This window comes from Leopardus geoffroyi, chromosome C3, assembly GCF_018350155.1.
Source record: "Leopardus geoffroyi isolate Oge1 chromosome C3, O.geoffroyi_Oge1_pat1.0, whole genome shotgun sequence".
NCBI lineage: Eukaryota > Metazoa > Chordata > Mammalia > Carnivora > Felidae > Leopardus > Leopardus geoffroyi.
This window is the reverse complement of record NC_059338.1, coordinates 59,263,363-59,285,970: the sequence shown is the minus strand read 5'-3', so window position 1 is coordinate 59,285,970 and position 22,608 is coordinate 59,263,363. Positions and strand designations below refer to the sequence as shown.

Here is a 22,608-nt window from a genome sequence, read left to right as displayed (position 1 = left end):
CAGCCGTGGGATGCTGCTCTTCTCTGTGATCCGCCTGGCATCCAGCGGCAGAGTTTCAAACCCCTAAGCCTGTGGTGGTACTTCTCTGTCCTCCTGGGTGGCTTGTAAAGTGCTGGGTACGGAAAATAGGTGCAGGGTAAATATTTGTTGAATTGAATTCCCCCTACGAGGCCGGATTACAAATTGAATGCCTTCTTTTCGGGAGTTGTTACGTTTCGCCCGGGCCCGAGATGCACAGCACTCCTGCCGGAATCCTAGGTGCTCGGGGGGGGGCGGGGGGGGGGCTTTTAACAGCCACGATCTTGGGTTCTGATCTCAAACACGACCCGATATGAACTGCTAGCTTGATGAGTTGGGGCCTCGCGTACAGCCACTACTTTTAGAGGGAACCTGATGGAAAAAGACCTCTCGTCCTCCGGCTCTCCCCGAACCCCACAAGACTGAGGTTTGGGGAAGTGGCATGAGCGGCTGTTTGCAAGTCCCAGACTCTGCTGACTGGCTACTCGCTGGCCTCCCTCTGCCACCAGCTGGGCACGGAGCCGGAAGCCCTGCACTCCTGCCCGCCCCCCCCCACAGGCCTGGCCCAGCCTGACGCTGCCCACTGGTACTGCACTCAAGGCCTCCAGGCGCGGCCACCGACCCAGATGGAGGCACTCCGGGCCCCCGGGCACGCCCGTGGCCACCTGTGCCCCCCAGGGAGCCACGCTGCTCTCCGGAAGTCAGTTTTGTCCCCTGACAAGGGCACCAGACGGACTGCCTGACGACTAAATTACCGTCACCGGCCGGACTGCCAAAATAAAGCCCAGAGAACACGCATTTTCACCAAAGCGTTTATTATGCGAAAGAGTAAGGCTTCAGCAAACGAGTATAAATTAAAACTCAGCAGACAGAGAGGGTTGTCCACTCATAGTTGCGTGCCCCATAATCACACGGCGATGTTCCCCAGAGTCGCCACGGCTCTCGGGGCGGGGAGGGGGGGCGTCTCTGCGGGTCTGCATGGGGCTGAGCCTCCCGCCGAGACCTTCCCGGTGACGTCCGTCTCTCACCTGGGGCGCGACGTGAACAAGGGCCTGGACAGAGTGTGGTCCGGCCCCTTCCCTCGCCCCCACGCTTGCTTGCGTCACACCTGTAAGGGCACCTGCTACGTCCCCTTGGGCCGCTCTGGTCACAACTCGCTTCCCCCCCGAGAGTGTGAGCTCCGCGGGGGCAAGCACAGGCTCATCGGGTCCCTGAGTGCCTGGGCCACAGACGCTGACCTCTCCAGAGGGAATGTACGCTTGACCGAGGAGGGCCCCCTCCTGTGTGCCCCGCACCCCACCCCGTGCCCCCCACCATGACCCCCTGCCCCTCCCCACCTCATCCACTGCGGACGTGCCCCGGCTCCCCTCCCATTGTCCCCTCTGCACAGACCTTTCACAGGGATGCACGACAGCCCCTTTGCCCCACTTACAAGTCACCTTGACATGAAGGCACGGGTTGACAACAGACGCCGGATTTACAGCAGGAGCAAAGCCACTCAAATACGGACAGGACAATAGAGCCTATTAGGATATGTGCTAACATTTGAGTTTCTCTGGGGACTTGACAAAACATGGACTGAACATGGCTGTGAGGAGTGTGCACCCGTCTCCCAGGTGAGAGCCCAGAGCCTCCAGGACGGGGGCCTGTCCACAGTCCCCAACAAACCAGAAGACCCGAGAACCTGTGGGGTTCACCACGGGCTCCTCAAGGACGGGGCCGCAGCCCTGGGGGAACGCACTCCCCTGCAGAGTCGAGGGACGACGTTCCGTGCATGACGGTTTGGAAATGGACGTGACCAAATGTTACAACGCGAAGCGTCCTATTCTTAAAAAGGAATACTTGGGTGGTGAAGAAACACGAGTGAACTGGGTTATAAACGCTTTATCCTGTGTCTTTCACAATCTGGGTGTCTTCAGGTCTGGCCTGTGATTGGCGAAATGCCCGGTGCTGTTAGCGAGGGGGAAGGGTCTGCATGTGGAGGGCATCATAGGTGTCCTTGGTGGCCGTGCTGAGCCCCTAGTGAAAGCAAATCAGAAAAGAAAAGTGGGTCAAGAGCTCCGCGTGGGCTCTAGGCTACCTGGAGGCCAACAAGTGGCTTCCAGAGGCCTAGGAACGATCCCCTCGTGCCCCAGGTAGGGGCCTGGCCCCAGAAGGCTACAGAAAAAATATGTTCTACACCCTGCTAGGAATGACCTGGAAGCAATTCCTTTCCAGCTAAATTCTTGCCTTCTTTGTAGCTTCCCGAGCACTGAGCCCTACAGTGTCTGGGGCCTAGAAGAACCTCCTGTTGGACCAAAGAGGAAGGAGAGCCCCCACCCTCCCCAAACACTGAGCTGGAATCGGGGTTCCAGAGTCTGCTGTCCCTGACACCTGGGCCTCCAGGAAGCCAGGACTTGTCACAAGGAGACAGTGGCTCCCTGACCTCAGCCGTCCCCCCCCCCCCGAGCCTTATTCCCAGGCCACCCCACTACGGTTATGTCCTCTGTCCTGGTCCCAGTCCCACTACAACATCTCTCCCTGGTCCAGAAGACAGATCCAGGAAGCCACACACAGAAAAATTCTAGGGGCCCTTTTGACGTCATTCTGAACTCAGGCAAGCTGGGCAGCCTGACACCTTGGAGCCCGTCAAGCAAACTGTGAACGGCCCAGGGGAGCCAGAAGTAGCCGAATAAAATCCCGCTGGGGATTATATTTTAGAGAAATAGGTTGGCTCTCCTTCGTTTGCATAATCATTCACACTGATTTGCATAAACCAGACACCTGACTACGACACTTTCTTTTTAAAGTTGCTATTTCTCTCTTTTTTTTTTTTTTTGTCCTTCAATTCTCCCACCCATCCACCCGTCGTATTGGGTCTGAGGGTCCGGGGCACAGGCAAAGCTTCTTGCAAGGGTGTGGGGCAGCGCAGGAAGAGGCAGGAAATTGCTCGTGTGGCGTCCTCGGCCTACATCGACCCTTTGGCAAGACCGCACGGCCTCTGCGCAGCTGCGGCTCCTCCGTAGCCAGTGCCCCGGGGGCTCCCGTGGGCACGACCGTGGGAGCCATGCTTCAATCGCTACATCCCAGCCCTGCCCCAGGGCCCGGCCGGTTCAGGGGCCTCAGGTTCGCCCTGCCCGGCTGATGGCAAGAGCTGGTGCCACCAGCAAGCAGAACGTGGGCGTCTAGCCTCGCCCCTGGTTAGACGGCACCCGGGGACCGAGGGCCCGCAGCGCAGACCGGATGCTCTGCATCCGTTTTTACCTGGTAGAGGCCATCATGCCCCTTCCCTCTCCGCCGCTGGTTCTGTGGGAGGGAGACAAAAGGGCAGAAAGGCACAGAGTCAGCAGCGGCCTCCGGCTCAAGGCCTCTACTCTAGGGGCCCCCAGAGAATCAGAGGTGACGGTCTCCCAGCCGGTACCCCTGCCCCTGGGCTAAAAAGGTCCTCAGGCCCGAAGACTAAGGTGAGGATCGTCTCCGATGGGGCCCAGGTTTGCTGTGAGCCATGCAGGCCCCCCCGGACATCGGAGTCCTAGGATCCCGGGCTGCGTGGGGGGCTGGCCACGCTGCTTGTCACCTGGAACAAATGGGCCTCCCTGCCCCTCCCAGAATTCCTGGCTGCTATCCATGCTCACAGGGAATGGCAAGCAGATAGTGCTCTGAGCTCCGGCTCAGAGCACACCATGGTAATTCCTGATGGTGACAAATTTGACTTGCTCGTACAAAGCGTAGTGTGTCTTAGAATCGGGACTCGGTCCCTGAAAGAACATCAGCCTTTCCTTAGCATCTTATGGACGGCCAATGCTTTGCCCCTTGGCAACCGTCACAGGGGCTTTTGCAGGTGATAAGGGGGATGTAGGCGAATGGGTGGGAACAGAGGCCTACAGCAGGCACATCTGGAAGAGGAGGAGGAGCTCCTTGGGAGGAGCATCCCCATCCTGACCCAATTCCTGGGAATCAGGAAGCAGCACTCACGTCGCCTTTTATCCCAATCTCACTGTAGGCCTCCGCCATCTTGTCTTTTTGCAGTGCCTGGAAAAGAAGAGGGCATGGGACACTGATTTCACTACCTTACGCAGAAGACAGTGGGCTCCCCCAGAAGAGGATGTCTCTCGACTCCCTACTGGCGGGGAGCTCGCACAATCAAGGCTCCAGTCCTTATTCACATAAGCATCTCCGTCCCCGACCAGCTCCAACCTCACCCTTCTCCTCAGCCCTCTTCTCTGAGCTGCCAGCCCTTTGCACTGAGCTGAGAAGCTCAGGTTAGCTTCAAAGATAAAATGCGGAATCCTAGCCAAACAACATGAATGTGGACAATGCGAGGGCCCCCTGGAGCCCCCAGAACCATTTATCTGAGCAAGCTGTCTCTTTACACAGCCCACACCACGGGCTGTGGATCAACCAATTGCAGGAAGGAAGGAGAGTCAGCTCTCTCTGTCCGCTTCATGGCAGACCCACATCAACAGTCTGAAAACCACAATCAGATGCACACCCAGAGGGGGAGGTTGACCTTTGAGCAAACGGCAACACTCAGGAAGACTCCAGCCTCTAGAAGCAGGAGCCCCTCAGAGGGGCCCGCCACCCTACACTGGTCCCGCCTGACCTGGCCGTCCCCCGGGGCCATCTACAGGGAACTCCAACGGCAGACTCAGGGGCTGAGGGAGGGAAGGCAAGAGAAGGCTGTTCTATACACAGCCAGCCGCCACAGGCAGCGAGCAGGTGGGGCATCTGGCACAGGAAGGTCAAGCGGGGCAAAGGCACAGGGCAGGGAGTGATGCCGTCACCAGGAGCCCCCCTCCAGCCTGCCCTCCTGTACTCACATTGTACACGACTTCCGGAGGATTCCTTCTCCTCTGCTGGGAAAGACAAGGGGAAGGTTAGAGGTGGAGAAGCAGGGACCCAAGGCAGGAGGGTTGCAGCGGCCTCCTTGCACCTCCCCTCCGCACACCCGGGGCCACCTGCCTGCCCGCCCCCCACCAGCTCCCTCCTGCAGCCCTGCCCCCACCTCCCCCACCCTCACAGCTCTACCTCAGCCTCTGCTTCTTAGTGCACACTGCACACTCCCTTGCACACAGGGTTCACTTCCCCACATGGCCTCCTTGGCCCAGCCCTGCCCAGGGCAGGCCGCGGGGTCTCGGCTGAGAGCCAGTCTGCGTGTCCCCTTGCAGACATAGTGCCATACGTATCACAAACTTATAAGTGGGATTTCTGGCTGAAAAGGAAAGGTACTGAGTACCTTCATTTGGAGCAGGGCCAGCCACTGCTCAGTGAGGGAGCACTGCTGACCCCTCCGTCTCCACCCCTCCTCACCCCTCCTAGTCCAGGGAAGAGGAGAGCTGAGGCTGGAAGGCAGGGGCCAAGGAAACCGCCAGGGTCTCCTCTCCTCCCCGCCCGTCTGCTCTAGCAACGGCAGGCCCAGCACAGGGCTCAGACACAGGGGGCTGGGTAGACAGGTGTGACCAGAAACAACAAGGGAGGGCCACCCTAAAACCTGGGCAGCGGGCCTTTGGGCTGAGCCCTGCTTTTAAGAGAGCCCTCGCCTAGCCTTATCCAGCCCCCTGTCCCCACAGATTGTGGAGCTCACAGCCAAGAGAACAGAGCCGCTAGGAGCCTGGAGCCCCACCACGCTCCAAGGGGTACCTGGGACCCAGAATTCCTTGTCCTGTGGCCTCGGGCCCTTCCCGTATGGTCCTCTTCACCAGATCTGTTCCTTTGGGGGGCAGATGGCCCCACTGTGTGTGCATCTCAGGGTGGACAAGAAGTTTAAGGGGAAGCGGGTGGACCTTGGATACAAGGGTGTCACATTCACGTACAGGAGGTCCCTTGCGATGCAGAACGGAGCCCGGGGGGGGTTGGGGGGAAGGAAGAGAAGGCATGGAAGCAATGGTTCCACCTGTGCTAGGGCCCTAGGGCCCTTGCGGGATAGGAGGGATTTGGGGGGGAGGGGGCAAGAGCCCGCAGGCACCCACGAGCTCTCTCCTTGCGGCCCCTGAGCACACCCACACTGGCACACACAGGCAGAGACAGGAATGCCTACCTGTTTTCCTCCCATCTCAGGGTCCAGGCCTCGTCTCTTATCCAAAACTTCATACTCCTGTCTTCCTCCCAGATTGAGCTCCTAGAACCGACGGGAAAGGCTCAGGGACTGGAAAGACACCCTCTTGAGGGCTGGGCCGGCGGGACTGGGAGTTCCCTCTGGGCGTGGCTCTCAAGGAAAGAAGCAGGCCTGGGCTGGGGTGGAAGCTGGTCCGGCCGGGTACCCGCGTCTCAGAGAACGGACGTCCGCTCCCCGTGACTCTGTGTGTGTGTGTGTGTGTGTGTGTGTGTGTGTGTGTGTAAATAGATTCAACCCAAGTCCCGTTGCCCCAGGAGAGTGAAACCTCCTCCCTGCGGCCCTGAAGACCCACTGACGTCCCTGCCCACCCGCCTCGGGCCCCTGCAACCTGCGGGTGGGAGGGGCTCACCGGCCAGCGCGCCCTAAGCAGGACCGTGTGGACGCGGCGGGTACGATTACGGTCCCCGTGTTCCCGGGCCCTAGGGAGGCCCGACAACCCGCCAGCCTGCAGCCCGGGCCCTGCCGCGGTCCCCTGGGGGGGGGGCGGGGGGGCGGGGAGGGGCGACGGGAGGGCAGACTTACGTTGTAGAGCTGGTTGGCGCCCTGCTGGCTCGCGGGGGCGGCCGCGCTCCTGCCGAACTGGAAGAGGGGGCGGCGAGGTTAGAGCGCTGGGTCCGCCGGGGACGCGTGCGGCCACCGCGCTGGTCCCCCCACCCGGGCGGCGGCGCTGCCCTCGCCGCCGCCCCCCCCCGCCCCCCCGGGGCCTCGAAGAGCAACTCCAAGGTGGACGGAGGCTGCGCACGGTCGCGACTCCCATCGTGACCTCAGGCGTCCCTGCTTGGCGCTAGCTTAGGGTCCTTGCGGACCTGCCCCGAGGCACACACGACCTCGCTCACGGCTCAGTTCTCTCCGCTGAGGCGGAGATCTTAACAGATCTCACAGATCCTACAGACTGAGCATTGGAAACCACCTGAGAGATCATCTAGGACAGCGCTGTTCCAACTTTCAAACAGAAAATTAATAAGACTGTTCCTCAAATAGCATCTTTTGCCCAAATCGACAATCCAAAAGAGCAGAAGCCTGGGGGGACCCAAGTGACAACAAGGACCCAGCCTCCTTCCACCCTCTGCTGGCACCGCGGCGTCCCCCCAGCCCCAGCCCCAGCCCTTCCAAGAAATCCAGACTCTGCAAGGCACCCGCTGAAACCCGAGCTCTGGGCTCACCCTCGCACTTCCTGACACGGAACTTGAGGTTTCCAGAGACAGGCTGGCGGGGCCTCAGTCAGCAGCAGGACAACAGGACCTGGGGAGGGACCGTAGGTCCCCACCTCCCGCTCTTAGTTCCCTAAAGCCCCTTTTCTGCCAGCAGGACCGCTGCCCTGGGACGCTGGCATGTTTACACGTTTGTACGGTTCCTCGCGAAGACCCCGGCATCAGGCTGCCCCTTCCACTCTGTCAGGCTCAGTGAGACACCAGCTCACCCAAGGGGCATGCTTGGCTGGTCCCTGCTTTGCCGGGGACGCCATGCTCCGGGCCCTGCCCATGCTTGAGACTTTGCAAGTAGGGGAGCCCACACCTGCTCCCCAGAGTCCATGGTACCCACCTTTGCTCTCAGGAACAGGGCAGTGATAATGACGCCATAGATGAAAAGGATTCCGTCCACCAGGTAGCACAGTTTGGGATCCAGCAGGCCAAAACTCTGTGCCTCTGTGCCAAGAGATGAGACTGATCAGCCAGGTCCAGGGTGACAGGACACGTCCCCACCGTCCTAGGGTGGCCCCATAGCTGACTGGCCAGGGAAACCATGACAAGGGGGGCTGAATCCATTCCCCACACCCCATCTGACCACAGCTTGGACCCATACCCTTGGACCAGCACCAAGGGAAAAACCCAGCCTCCCCCAACAGCCAGACATGACACCTGGTGGGGTCACAGATCCTGGGGAAGACCGAAGGGAAGCAGAGACTAGGCGGGGGAGTGAAGCTGTCCAGTGGACGCAGGACTGCTGCCTTAGGCCCGCTGCAGCCCAGCCATGTGTGAGCGCCCAAATGAACCATGCACTCTGGAAGCCTCTGCAATAAGATGCCCATGTCTGGATGAATGGCACCACCTGAGTCAGGTATGTGGCTCCCTAAGGCCTACCCACAGGGAGAGAACGGGACTGACGTTCGGATGAGATCATTCATCAGGACTGTGGGAACCGGGGTTAACTCCCCCTTCCTGACTCCGCTTCCTCGGTGCGGGGCACTGAGCAGTCTCCCCCTCAGGGCAGTGGGGTCTGGGGCTGGGCCTCCCTCCCCTGGGCCCCAAGGAGTCTCATAAGCAGTAGACAAAGGTACATTTGGTGAGCCCCTCCCAGCCTGAACCCGGCAGTCTCACTACTCACCAGTCCCAGCCCCATGGCCTCAGCTTTGTCTGTCCCTGTCCCTGAACCCCTTCCCTTCCCCACACACTTATAGTTCCGGGGTCACACCTTGCTCCTCCGGACCATTTGCCTCTGTGCCTTTGCATGCACTGTTCCCTCTACATATCCTCTCCCTCTGTCTCCCTGCAGCTCTGCCATCTGGTAGAATCGGATGAACCCTACAAAAGGTAACTCAGAAATCCATCTAGCCTGTCCTACCCCAAACTGCCTGTGAGCCGCTAATCCCCGCTGCCATATTAACCTTTGTCCATTTAGTTGGCGCTGGTATTTTAATTTTTTTAGTGTTTATTTTGAGAGAGAGAGACAGAGTGCGAGTGGGGGAGGGGCAGAGAGAGAGGGAGACACACAATCCGAAGCACGTTCCAGGCTCTGAGCTGTCAGCACAGAACCCGGTGCAGGGCTCAAACCCACCAGCCCAGAGTTCATTGCCCTGAGTCGAAAGTCGGACGCTCAACCGACTAAGCCACCCAGGCGCCCCTTACGCTGGCATCTTAGGGCAACGGGGTTGGAGAAGGAGATATAGTAAATGTCTTGGCTAAATAAAAGCAATTTTATTTCAAAGCTCGCTGCACCGTGAGACCTGGGTTTCAGACCGTAGTTCCTGCCAGGTATTTGCAGCGACTCGGCCTGCTTACCGGGCCCGCTACCTGTCTCCGCCCCTGCCAGCTAAGCTCCGCCCACAGTGGCGGCTTCTCCCAAGGCCGGAGTGCCCTCTGGTGGCCGCCTGCAGCCCCCGGATCGGGGCTGTGGGAGCGGATACCCTGCCCTTGAGCGCTGGCTTACCCTTACCAGTGGGGTGACTTGCGGCACGTTAGTCACCCTTTCAGCCGCCTCTTCTGTTAAACGGGGTGAAAACGCTAACATTTCTTTAATGTTTGCTATGTGCCAGGCACCCCTTTAACGGAATAACTTGTCAGAACCTCCCAACAGCACGACGCAGAAACACACACAGAACTTCAGGTTTCCCCAGCAGCACACACACAGCGCGAGAGGCTGCCGGGACTGTGATTCTCTGCGCCCTCCTCCCCTGGGTCCGGCCCTGCCCACCTTTCTCCAGGAGCGATGTTTGGGCTTCTCCCGCGTGCTGTGTGACTCAGGGCGGCGGCAGGGTTCCTCCCCTCCCCTCTCCTCCCCGAATCCTCAGGCCTGCGACTCCCGCCCGAATTCAAGACCCCCTCTGGGCCCCAAGCAGCTGATCTCTTTGTAAACTTCCCTTCCCACAGCCCCTGCTGAGAAACTGATGACCCGGTCACTCAGAACTAAGTCCAAACTCCTCATCAGGCCGGGCTCAGGCCCGATCCGGGCCCAGCTCCCCGACACCCTCCCCACGCTGCCTCTCCTGCTCCGGTGGGAAACATACTGCTCTTCCTTGGGCTCACCAGTCCTTTCCTACCCACCTGCCTTTCCTCTTCCCGCCTGCCGGGCCCAACACGCCCCCTCCACTCGGCGTGAAATGGGGCTCCTATCTCCCCACCTTCGCCCCTGGCCACTCAATGGCTGATTCTGCACCCGAAATTCTGCACCGGATGAAGGTGCAAGAGCCTGCCTCCCACAGAGCGCTCCCCCCCCACCGCCCCCCCCCCCCCAACGTAACTTGTCGGGTTCTGAGAGTCCCCTCCACCAAGCCTCTACCCTGGACATTGGAGCACAGAGTAGACGTTCATTAGGTAGCTTGGGCTTTTCAGGGAAGTTGAGGGGGTCCACCCACGGTTGGCCTGCCCGCTGGCCCCCGGGGCAGGGCCAGAAGTCCCCTGCTGACCACAGGTAGGCGGCTGAAACCCTCTAGGAGGTAAGCCAGCCCCCAGCAAAGACCACCAACGCGGGGGGTGATTTTTTTCTTTGGGGACTGGAGACGAGGTGTCTGCGGCAATTTATGGGGGTGGCTGAGACTCAGAAAAAGGGCTGGGAGAAAAATCGCTCAGCTGCCTGTCACATAAAATGAGGACAGAAAAATGACTGGACAGTAAATTTAGAACAAATGAGAAGAAATATTTCTTCCTGTTGTGCAGAGCCAGCGCAGTGGGGGAGGGGACTTGGTTGCCTCCCCCAGAGATAAGTAACGGGGACAGGTTTTCTCTCTTTCTTCCTTTCTTTCTAAAGAGCAGCGTGATTTTATGGCCGATGACAAGTATGCTGTGTGTGGTTTGGTCAAGGAGAGGGTATTAACCGCAACACGTTTCCCGGGGAAGGATCCTCCTCCACCCAGTCCAGCTGTGCCTGTGCTGGGAGCAGCGGGCCTGAGGCAGGCGGTGATAGCCTGGAAACTTCCCCAAAGGGACCCAGGACCTAACTCGATTATGTAACTGATCAAATATTTCTTGGGCATCTGCTCAATGCCAGGGGATGCTGAAATAGAAGGGGCCCCGGGTGGGGTGTCAGGCAGATTCTCGCCCTCCCCTTGCCACAAAGCCGCTGTGTGGTCTTGGGCAAGCCGCATCACCTCTCTGGGCCTCGGCTTCTTCATCTGCAAAATGGTGGGTAATCACCTCTACCCTCAGGGTGTGGTGAAAACAAAGGGAAAAAAAATGTGTTGGGAGGTGTTCTTGTAAATCTCCTCCATAAGGACAATGATGTCTGACCTCGGGATGAGGCCTTCTGAGTCCCTGCCCTCACGGGGCTCATGGCTACAGCTTAGAGGGGCTTCCCTCGAACAACACGTAGTTTTCCGGGATGCCAACCCAAAAGCATGAAGCAGAGATACTTCCTGCTTCCTGCTTCCGGTTTCTTCCCTGCACCCTCACCCCCAAAGCAGAGCTCCGGCGGCCTCATTTCCTGATCCATTAGCACACATTCTGCAACCCGCATCCCATTCAGTCCCCGAGGGAGGGAGGTGTTTAACAAGCTCTAAGGCGGCAGCTTTCCTGTACGACAGGAATGGTTTTATCGCAGTTCCTGCCCTCTGCCCCAGTAACACGACCTGTCTCATCAGGTGATAGTGAGGATTAAATAAGATATTTATTACAGGGTGCTGGGCCCAGCAGGTAATAATAACATGTCTGCTATTATTGTCGCTGACTTTTTTCCCCCCAAATCACCACCAACACATTTTTTTTTTTTTTTTTTTTTTTTTTGGAGAGAGAGAAAGGGTCAAATAGTATCAGCAACGTTTAACCTGGGTGGGATGAGAGGGGCTCCTGGGTGGCTCAGTTGGTTGAGCGTCTGACTCTTGATTTCGGCTCAGGTCCTGATCTCAGGGTGGTGAGATCCGCCCCCAATGTGGGGATGGCTTAAAATTCTCTCTCTCTCTCCCTCTCCCTCTGCCCTTCCCCAACCCCTCTCGAAAAAAAAAAAAAAAAAACTTTTTTTTAAAATAAATTAATTAATTGCATAAAATTGTTTCAACTGGGTAGGACGAGAGACACTGGCTCCCCTAACTTCCGGGTGTTCACAGCCACACAGCGAACCAGATCTGCACAGGGGCCGTCACCATTGAACCAGTGGGCATTTGATGAGGGGGCTGCCTTCTGAGCAGTCACGTGATTTCCCATTCAGAAAATGCTGCCCTCCCATCAGAGGAGTAGGGTTGAAGAAAACAAAGGCAAGCTAACAATAGCCTCCCAGCACAGGCCTAGGGGTGACAAGCCCTATTTGCAAAGTGGGAGAACACGGCCTCTGGCCGGGCTGCAGGACCAGAGCTGGGGATGGGCTCTGACCCCATGAGCCTTCATCTGTCCAACCTGGACCCCCACGGGCCATTCTGTGCACAGGGCACACTCAGCTAATCTGGAAAAGAAGGGGGTTCGGCCCCAATTCCCATGCCCGCTCCACCTTCCCCAGGCCTAGCAGGTGACCCCAGCCACATGTCCCCACCACGTCGGAGCCCTGCATCTGGACACAGAGCAAACATGGAGACTGAAGTCCAGGTGGGCCGGAGCACATCCAGGTGTCGTAGGGCTGGAGGCGTCAGGCAGGTGCTCCCAGATGGAGGCCAGGCCAAGACGGGGGTATTTTAAGTGGTTCTATTTACTCCAGGACAGAGCATAACCTGATGCCCCCTGCCCAGCAGAGCAAGCTGGAGCCTGGGAAGAGCTGGCCCTCTGCACCCAGGCACGTCCAGTACTGAATACGGGATTGGAACACGGGGGAAAAGAGGAGAAGCCTGGCGCCCAGCCTGCCCTTGTCCGCGGTCGTGAGGTCACGGCCCGGCCTGCTCACCGCAATCCCCATCACAGACTTGATACAGCTCAGGATGGCCAGGGCCTGGCTGAACTGGGACCCTGGCCTCTGGTCACTTCCCAGCCCCCTGCCATCACACTGTCAGCCACCAGGCAGGCATCGATGAGGTGGGCCAGCAGGTTACTGTCCCGTATGAGAACCCTATCTCCCAGCAAGTGAGGGAGCGAGCAGAGAATCCCAGCAGCCCCTCCTCTTTGAAAATCTCAGTGGCGCTCAGCACTCGGCTGGACCTGGCTTCCTGGCCCACAGACCAGACCATGGACGCATGGAGATGACCCGTAGCGGGCGGCCAATACGTGGGACAGCGCCCGATCATCATCCCTAGGAGTTCTCCTTCTCTTCGGACAGGCCTTGTCGGAAACCTGCCTGATCTCGTGTGCGCATAGAGGATGCACCCTGAGCCCTGGCCTCAGGCCCCGGCCCTCCCCCCCCCCGCCCCCTCCCCCCACTGCAACTTCCTGCTCTGAAGCCCCCCACGGTGCCATCCTGATTACTCTGATTTTGACTTTAAGCATAATAAACTGAAGCTTTCCGGCCTGGGCCTGCCATGTGGCCCAGGACCTGGAACAGGTGAGACACCCAGAGGAGACACCATGACAACCAGTGACGGATCCCAGCGTATCTACTCCTACGGTTCACTGCATCTAAAAGTGTCATGAGTCTCGGTGAGAGTGAGCCTAGCCCTCTCCATACACCTTTTTGTCTCTATAGAAGTCCCGAGTTCGGGAACTTTCTTGACACGGACCATTAACAGAAGACTCCGGGGCCCCAGAGGGCAGCCGAGGGAGGCACCTGCCCTTACAGAGTCTAATTGCTTTGGGTGAGGTGTATTGAACTGTACTGTTTGTCTCCCAGCCGGACTGGGAGCTGCTGAGAACAAGGAACACAGGTCTCCATCTACCCGGGCCTGCCGTTCCTGGAAGCTAGTTTAACACACTAGCCGTCTCCACCTCCAGCCAGGCTCCTCCCCCAACACACCCTGTTGGGGGAGCAGGGCGACCCCCCGGCTCCCTCAAAGCCAACTGGTAAGATGCCTTGCATCTGAACCCCGATTTATTCTTCTAAAGTTACTTCCTGTGCCTGATCGAGCTCGAGTCTATGAGAGCCCAGAAGGTGGGCGGGGGTGTATTATTGGGCCCAATGCAACGTGGGGCAATAAGCTGAGACCAGAGGAGTAAAGAAACTTCCTCAAGGACACCAGCAGGCTAGTGGCAGAGCTGGACGAGACCACTGCGTCTCCTGACGCCAGGCGCTTTTCTCGCCTCTCTGCCTCGGGTGTGCCTCACCGGTGGGTGCAGGACCGAGTTTTCACCCAGCGCTGAATTCACCGCTCTTACTGTTCGCCGGGTTCTGACGTGCTGTCCCAGCAGCGTGGGGGCCTTTCCTGTGTCCCCCGTCCAACAAGCCCTGGAAAGCACAGGTGATACCTTTTGGTTTCACTTGCCCATTTTCCCTCCTCACCCGGCACAGCATGGGCCGTAGAGCCAGAAAGACTGCGAGTCAATCTTAGTCTTTGAATCTGCCTCTTACTGGCTTTGTGTTTGGGGGGAACGGCTTTCTTAACCTGAGTTTCGCTTACCCCGTCTGCCAAAGGGGTTTAACAAGACCGACCTCACAGGGCAGTTAGGCAGATGCGCTGAGCTAACAGAGCCCCGGGAAGTGCCCCGCCCAGTGCCACGCGCTCAGCTACGGGCTCAGGTGGCCCTTCTTCGCCACCACGGCAGCAGCGGGCGTCCCACTTCTCGCTCTCGCTTGCCAAGGTTGGGGACAGAACCTGGTCCGCTCCCCAGCTCGGGATGGAGATGCCCACCCTCCGCGGGTCTGAGGATAAGATCGGACGACGCACGGGCATCGGTGTGACGTGCCCGGGACACCAGGAGCTCCGGTGTGGACGCTCTGATCGCTCCTGGCTTCACGAAAGGGTACCAAGGGAGCCTGCGTTTGTACTCAGTGTACCGTTTAGAGAACTCTTTGCCCTCGCATGATCTGATTTGATCCTCAGAGCAACTCTTCATGAGATGGGCAGAATTACCGCCGACTCTGTTTTGCAGACAAGGAGATTAAAGCCCAGAAAGTTCACTCAGCACAGAAGTTCCCAAGAGCATCTGCTGCTCGTTCCCTGGTCTTTCCTCTTTCTCCCGGTGCTTCCGGAGTTCCCGCTCTCCAGAGAGCCTCCCACCTTTTGTAGGCATTTCTTCTCTGACACCTTCAGCCTCTGCTTGGATACCCTGGGTGACAGGGAGCTCACCACTCATCAATCGCTGGTGGAGAGCTCTGATTTTCAGAGTTGTTAAAAAACAGCCTTGGGCCTAGTTCTGCCCTCAGAGGCACAAAGAACACAAAGTCTCCCCATTCTATAACGCGGCCTTTAAAATCTCTCCCGTGTCTAGCTGGTCTCCCCTTAATAGGAAGCACTTAGGTATCACAACAAGAATAAATCCTTTGAAGGTGGAGAACTTGAGTCCGGGTCGTGGCTCCGGCACTTAAGCAGCTATGTGACTATGGAATAATTGCATAGCTCTCTCACAGGGTATGTGACATTTAAATGCATTTAAATACATTTAAGCTCCCGGGATACAGGCGCTAACGGCATCGATGTGCATCATAAAGCCCACAGTTCCGGGAGGACCAGCCAGATCCCAAGCCCCCTGACCACGTTTTGCAGCCCCAAACTTGAGCCCAGGATCGGGCTGCTGCCCAGCCCCACCCCCAGGCAAAGACACAGCTGGTGATGACATTGCAGGCTAAAAATTTAGAAAACAGGAAGTCATGTGTTTTCAGGAAGGCAGAGTGGCAGCAGTCCTGGGGTGCCTGTGCGGGGTGTGATGCCCGGCTGGCGGACCCAGACCTCCCCTGCCAGGGGGTTTGCTCCCTTTCACCGAACAACTTTCACTGCGGCAGGAAAGATAGACACCTGGGTCATGATGATAAGCATCAGGTGAAGCATATGTGGGTTTTCTCATTCGGTCCTTACAGCGGCTGTGAGAGTACAACTGGGGGAACTGAGGCTCAGAGAGGTTCATAACGTGCCAAAGGTCTAGATCCAGGGTTGAGCTCAGGCCTGTCTAGATCTCCAGATACTATCTGGTCCAGAATCCTAACCACCCTTTGGCTCTAAGCTTGGACAACTCACTGGCCCTCGGGGCTGGGGAGAGGGGTTCCACTCCAGGCTGAGAATGGACAGGCTCCTTCTCTGAGGATCACGCCACATTAGCAGATGTGTTTCTAAGTCTACCCTTGGCCTTCGTTTGAGGGGGCAGGAGGCTGGGAGGGCTAGAGGATTAACAGGGACGGAAGGCTTGCTACCAAAGTGAGGTTACTCTGGGCCTCTAGAGGCTGACGCACCTGGAGACAGCCGTGACCTAGAGAACGAGTCTACGTAACGTGGTACCGTATAATTTCTTGCTACTCTGACTTGCCATAGCTTTCTCGACCTCCCCTCCTCAAATGTTGGATTTCAAACGCTCGTGTTTCATTGTAAAGCTAAATGGTCATAGCTACGCACAAATCATATATTCCCATAGACACGGATTCCACAGCAAAGGCGAAGAAAGGTGTTGGGTTTCTTAAAGGTAACAGGATTAGGGAAGAATACTTGCTTTCACGTATCATTGTTTCCATGAAGTTTGTTCTGATTCTGTGCAATCATTTTTAAAAATTTTCCTATGATCACTTTTCTTTTTATTTTCAAGTAAATCGACTCGTTATAAAAGTGCAGGAAAGTACAAAATAATCAAAATCACCCATAATACCACATTCAAACACAGCCACTATTAACGTGACAGCAGATTGCCTTCCAAAGTGTTTGTTATTTATAAGTTATAATTATTCTATGTGAAATTTTTTTCCCTGAAAAAAAAATCTGTCGTTTCCTGTTAGCATTATAATTTAACATTATGTTTTCATGTTATGTCAGTTATTTATATCCCATGTTTCATGTTATTTCATAGGCGTACTGAATATCCTTTCTAATGGTTGTGTAATAATTCTTCTGCTATTTATTTACCATTTCCCCATTGAAGGTCGTTTAGTTTCCAATTTTTCACCATTGTAAATAACTCTGTGATGAACAGCTTCATTCCTCAAGCTTTCCACAGGCTTAGAATTCAATCAATAATACTTTGAAAAATGAAAGCTAAGACAACTAGTCCGAAAGAAATATCAGCAACAGATATAAATAGGCGATTCTCAGAGGAGGAAAAACAAGCTGCTTATCAACATTATAAAGAGACTCTTAATCTCACTGCTGGTTAGCACTGAAAGTACAAAATGAGAGAGAGACAAGGATCCTATTTTTCATGGATAGTCAGAAGGCCTCAGCTGTGAAGATATGTGAAGGGCACCCCTGATGGAGGGAGAGCAGAAGCAAAGGTCCTGTGGTGGGTCCAGGCCTGGTGTATCTGAACAGCAAGGAGATAGATGTGGCCAGGGTGGCATGAAAGGGGGAGAGTGCTAGAAGATGAAGGTTAGAGGGTAAGAGGGTGGGGCGGGGGTGGGCGGTGGGGGTGGGGATTAGTTAGAAACTTCTCAGCCAGTAGATTTTTCTCTGAACGAGAGTGGGAGCAATTATAGGACTTTCTCTCTCTTTATAACAAATACACATTATTTTTGGAATTTCAAGAATGTGAATACAATTTAACAGACAAAAGCAGTCAATTGGAATAAACTTTGTTCATGGTTGCCGGGGGGGGGGGGGGGGGGGGGGGGGGTGCAGGTTGCCTGGAGATGCCCAGGCAAGCTGCAGGCCAGGCCTAAAATCCAGGCTAGGCCGCCAGGATGCCGACTGCCCTGTAAAGATCATCCACAAGTTGTGTAAGTTCATCTGAAAGTAGTAATCTTTATCTCTTCCTGCCCTTGCCCCATAAACCAAGCTATGGTTTCCACACAGAAAGGGGTGTATTTCTACCGAGAGGATGCAACTCCCTTCATTCTTGTGCTTTTTCATCATTCAGTAACATGCCTTCAGCACCCAGCTCTTTGTTATGGGCTGAATTGTGTCCCCGCCAAAATTCCTGTGTTGAAGGCCTTGGGACCTCAGGATGTGACTGTGTTTGGAGAAAGGCCTTAACAGAGGTGATTCGGCTAAAATGATGACCTCGGGTGGACCCTAAGCCCATGTGACTGGTTGATCTGGGCGCGTCTTATTTGCTCCACTTTGCAGATGAAGCCACTGAAGGTCAGGGAGGTGAAGGGACTCTCCCGAGGTCCCGAGGCGCATATCAGCAGAGCCTGGATGAGAGGCCAGGCCTTTGTTCGTCCGCACGCGGCACACAGCCCTCACATTATGCTCTCGAACATTAACACGATTTAAAAGAAATCCACTCTATCAAATCCCCTCATGTCAAAATTCCAGGCATGATTTTGCCATTTCTCCGAGACTTGAATTTATTCTGCAGATAAGCCCTCATAGTATGCGCGCGCACGTAGACACGCACGGATGTTTATTACATAGTTATTTGCAGGAGCAAAACCAGAAAAACGGAAACGACGGAAACATCCACCAGCTAGGAACCTAATTAGCAAATTTTGGTATATTCATATGTAGCAGTTTAAGAAACCCAAAACACAACAGATAGTTCTGTATGTGCTGCTGTGGAAAGAGCTCCAAGATAATTAGGCGAAAAAAGCAAGCTCTGGAATGCATTTGTGTATGAAAAAAAGAAAGACATATTATATAGGCTGCGTATGTATAATTATACATACAGAAATCTATATCTGCTTAGAGTTTTTGTTTGGGATGATGAGAAAGTTCTGGAAACAGTTGGTAGTGATTGCAAACAACTGTATCCACTGAATTGTACACTTAAAAATGGCTAACACGGTAAAATTCTGTTTTGTATACTTCGCCACCATAAAAATGTTTATACATCTATGCCTATATCGACATTGATATTGATAACATCTTTATACACAAAAAATGTTCTCCACACCTTAATTCAGGAGGAGCCAGGAAAGGAGGAGGAGAAGAATTTACTTATTTCCCGTGAATGTCGTGAGCCCTTAAATCACACGAAATGTGGGCGGCACAGTGCTAGGCTGGGCAAAAGTGGACGCACAGGGACTCATCCTCGAACTAGGCTGCGGCTCGGTGCATTTCTAGTGATCACTCACTGGGGTCTGGAAGAATCTCCAATATACAGACATTTTCGCTATAATGCCGTTTTGGGAATACGGTTACATTCACGTAGGAACAGGACAACCCTAATGCCGGCAACCAGCAGGCATGATTATTATTGATGCTATTATTATCCAGTGCTGCCGGAATGAGAGGAAGGTCTGTCCCTTCCCCAAGGCCGACAGGAGCACCAGCCTGTCTGCCAGGAAGCAGGAGATGAGAGGAGCTCTGGCCACAGCTTGGGCCACCAGAGCCGCAGCCCTCAGCGAGGCGGGCACCCAAGAGGCCGAGCAGGCTTCTGGGCATCTGCAGCTGAGCGGCCTGGGCAGCTGAAGGCAGACCCGGGCGGGGGGGGGGGGGGGGGGGGGGCTGGAATTGCAGCCCGTTCCGCGTGCTCTCAGAGCTGTCCTGCAGGCCCCAGGCCATTGAAGTCACCCACCTCCTCAGGGCTCCCCTGGCACCCATAGCAGACACCTGCTGACCCCACGCCCCCTCCAGCCTGGGGCTTCCTTGTCCACCTCTGTAGGCCCTCCCACTGTGCAGGACGTGGTGGCAGGCTTGGGGCAAGGCACAGGCACAGGATGAGGCCTCGAGGAGCATTTCCCACTGCACCAAGTTTCTCAGAGGTTGGGGAGGAAACACTGTTTTGGTTCTAAATCAGACCTGGGCCTGAGTTTACTCCTGGGCCAGAGTAAACTGCTACTATGCGCCCCGGGATTTAAAGAGGCCACGCGCTCCTGGCCTGTGGGGTTGGGCCGCCTCCTGGAAAGGGGAAAGAGAAGAACGACTGGCTCCAGAGGCTTCTCCAGAGACGGCCATCCCCACACTCACTCCTCGGCCCCCCCACCCGCGGCCTGACCCGGGGGCGCCCCCCCCACCCCCCAACGCCCGGGCTGTCAGAGCCCACCCAGGCGCTCTCGGGCGCGGGGCTCCTCACTCCGACGACACCTAAAGCCCGGCCCTGCCCGACCCCAGCCCCGGAGTCACCGGCCGAATCCATAAAGGGCAACCTTGGCCAAGAGGGAGAGGAAACCCGGGCCCAGGGAAGGGGGGCCGAGGCCCCGCCCGCGCGGGCGGCCTGGGCGGGCTCCCGGCCGCGCCCCCCACCCTCCCCAGGGCGGTCGCCGTCGGTGCGGTTACGGGAGCAGCGGCCCCGCCCCCCCTGCCCGCAGCCGTCTCCTCCTCGAGGTTTCCTGTTGAGCTGCCATCCAGGGCCCGGGTTATCGCCCGTGATCTCCCATCTAAACTGCTCACACACTCAGGCGCCCGCCCCCACTTGCGGTCCCTTTCCCCCGAACCGCACCGCCCCAGCCCTCTCGGCGCTCACAGGTCGCCCGGCCCCCGAGCCCTCGGGGGTGGCGGGACGCCGGGGTGGGCGGGGCTGTTTCCCAGGCGTCGGGCGGGGGCTGGGTGGGGGGGGCATCCGAGGGTCCCTCCTGAGAGCCAGAGGTCCGCCTGGGGTGGGGACGGCGACCGGGCGAGGGCTCGCCCAGGGAATGCCCACCCGTGTCCACCGGCGCGCGGGGTCTGGAGGAGTGAGACGCAGAACCCCGCCGGCTGGGCCTCCGCCCCCAGCGCGCTTCCCGCGGGAGCAAGCACAGGGGTCTCTCTGTTCTCACACAGGGGGACTCCACATGTCGTCAAAGCTGCCGCTCTCACAATCGGCAGCTGCTTTCATTTTGGAGCCCCGCTTGAGCGCTGTTTCCGGGCTTTCCTGGGGCACACGCCCCGCCAGGGCAGAGCCCTGGATCTGAGCTCGCCCTCTGATGGGGCACTGCTCTGGGGACTCCAACAGCAGGCGCCGCGACCGCCGCTGTGCGGTGGGGGGAGGGGGTGCTCCCCCACCCCGGGACAGCAGTGAGGAGCCATTGCTGGGGAGGCCAGTGGCCCAGGAGCTGGCGACTTTCTGGTTTTCTCTGACTTGTGCTGACCAGGTCCCGTTGAGAAGGTATTTACGAAAAATACAGATGCAGAGAATTTTGGCTTGTCAAGACAGCAAAAAGTCGGTTGAGCTCGTTCCTGGGCACAGAAGGGTTTCTTTGCTCCTCTTGGCCTGGAGCCCCCGGTTTGGTGTGGGGCCTTGTGTGAGAATCGCCCCCAAGCTGCTGAATTAGAGTCTCTGCAGCTGGGTCCAGGGATCTGTGTTTTAACATGCGCCCCCATAGTCTCATGTACACCCTGCTTCCGGGACCAGTGCCTTCTGGGTTGGTTGGCTCTGGAAGATTCTCTGAGTGCCTCCGCCCCACCTGAGCATTTGTGGACAGGCTGCTCCCTGAGGGAGGGCAGCCCCGAGGCTCTCCGTCATAGACACAGAGCACCCTGATGGGGACTAATACTCACACACTCCATCTCCTTTGTCAGAGAGACCCCCGGGGGAGCCACGACTGTGACGTTGCAGATCCGTCTCGTGTCCATTCCCCACGTTTATTCGTGCCGATGTGTGATCGCAGGTGGACATCATGTCGTACCTAGCAGGGCTGACTTTGCTGGAAATATCCTGACGGGGATGGTCCTGCCCTGCCTTCTTCACATCCAGTCACATGCTAAGGACCGGCTTCCGGGGGGGGGGGCCTGCCCAGGAAGACCTCACAGCCACCTGGGTCTTGGGGGATTCTGAGCAGCTGGTGTGAGATGCCAGCCCGGGGAGGGCCGGGAGCCGGAGTGGGCATCTCACGCTGTATCAGCACTGCCTCCGAGGCGTCCTTTGCTCCTGGTAGGGGAGCCACAGCTGCTCTGGGCAATTCAGGGACTCGGAGTGTCTTCCTCGGGGCTGTGTGGAAATGGGATGGGGGTGACCGGGTGGTCCACTGCACGCTTTCGTCCCCCTTGCAGGGTTAGCTGGTCACAGACAACAAGCCTGGTTTCCAAACAGACCAGAATGACCACCAAAGGAGGGAAAAAACAAAGAAATGTTGCAGCCAATTCCGAGCTGGCATCTTGCCCCCATATCCCCTTCCCTGATGTATCCTGGATGGAGAAGGAACAAAATCACCCACCCACCCTGTTAGAGGAGAACTGCTGAAGTGAAGCCAGCCAGCTGGGAGCATAGGCCAGCGCAGCCGTGGCCAGAAACGAAGGCACTTCCGTTTTCCCAGGTGCTGCCTATGGCCCTCCGTCCAGTTCTGGCTTCCCCTGCCCCTCCAGGGATCTGCTGCACGCCTTTCTCGGCCCTCGTCTTGCCCCCTCGGCTTCCAGAGCCCCCGCCCACCGCACCTGCCACGCATCAGTTATTTTTAGTGCAAAGAGCACTTTATTTGTTGCTCTCATTGTGTGGAAGGAGCTCCTTCCTACTCAAGTAGATTGCAGGTTGCTAAAGGGCGAAGACCACGGCTCCTCGCTCTTCTGTTCCTACTGCTGTCGGTAGGAAGCCCAGTGGTAGGAATTTCGGGACTCAGTAATTCCATAATCGCTTGGATAACTGAAGCACGGATTCGTTGACTGGCTGCGTAGTGGTCATTAATGCCGTAAAATGAATTTTGCTCCGGACCCGTGGAAGAACCTCCGAGTTGGAAGAGAGACCATTTGTTTTTTTTTTGTTTGTTTGTTTTGTTTTTTTTTGTTTGTTTGTTTGTTTTTATTTATTTTTGGGACAGAGAGAGACAGAGCATGAACGGGGGAGGGGCAGAGAGAGAGGGAGACACAGAATTGGAAACAGGCTCCAGGCTCTGAGCCATCAGCCCAGAGCCTGACGCGGGGCTCGAACTCACAGACCGCGAGATCGTGACCTGGCTGAAGTCGGACGCTTAACCGACTGCGCCACCCAGGCGCCCCAAGAGAGACCATTTGTATGGGAGCCTTGGCTAATGCTGTCATGCAATGTGTGTGTCCTTGGGGAAGCTGC

General features: G+C 56.8%; 1 protein-coding gene across 1 annotated transcript in view; it reads right to left on the bottom strand.

The window, feature by feature from the left end:
- Nucleotides 1-816: 816 nt before the first annotated feature.
- Nucleotides 817-22,608, bottom strand: part of CD247 (CD247 molecule) — a 75,312-nt gene continuing 53,520 nt past the window's right edge. The window contains exons 2-8 of the mRNA XM_045453060.1: nt 7,655-7,758; nt 6,635-6,691; nt 6,035-6,115; nt 4,818-4,853; nt 3,973-4,029; nt 3,262-3,303; nt 817-2,037 (exon numbers count right to left, since the gene is read on the bottom strand). Of these exons, the coding sequence (XP_045309016.1) occupies nt 1,972-2,037; nt 3,262-3,303; nt 3,973-4,029; nt 4,818-4,853; nt 6,035-6,115; nt 6,635-6,691; nt 7,655-7,758 (443 nt within the window). The 3' untranslated portion in view covers nt 817-1,971. The remainder of the gene's footprint in view (nt 2,038-3,261; nt 3,304-3,972; nt 4,030-4,817; nt 4,854-6,034; nt 6,116-6,634; nt 6,692-7,654; nt 7,759-22,608) is intronic.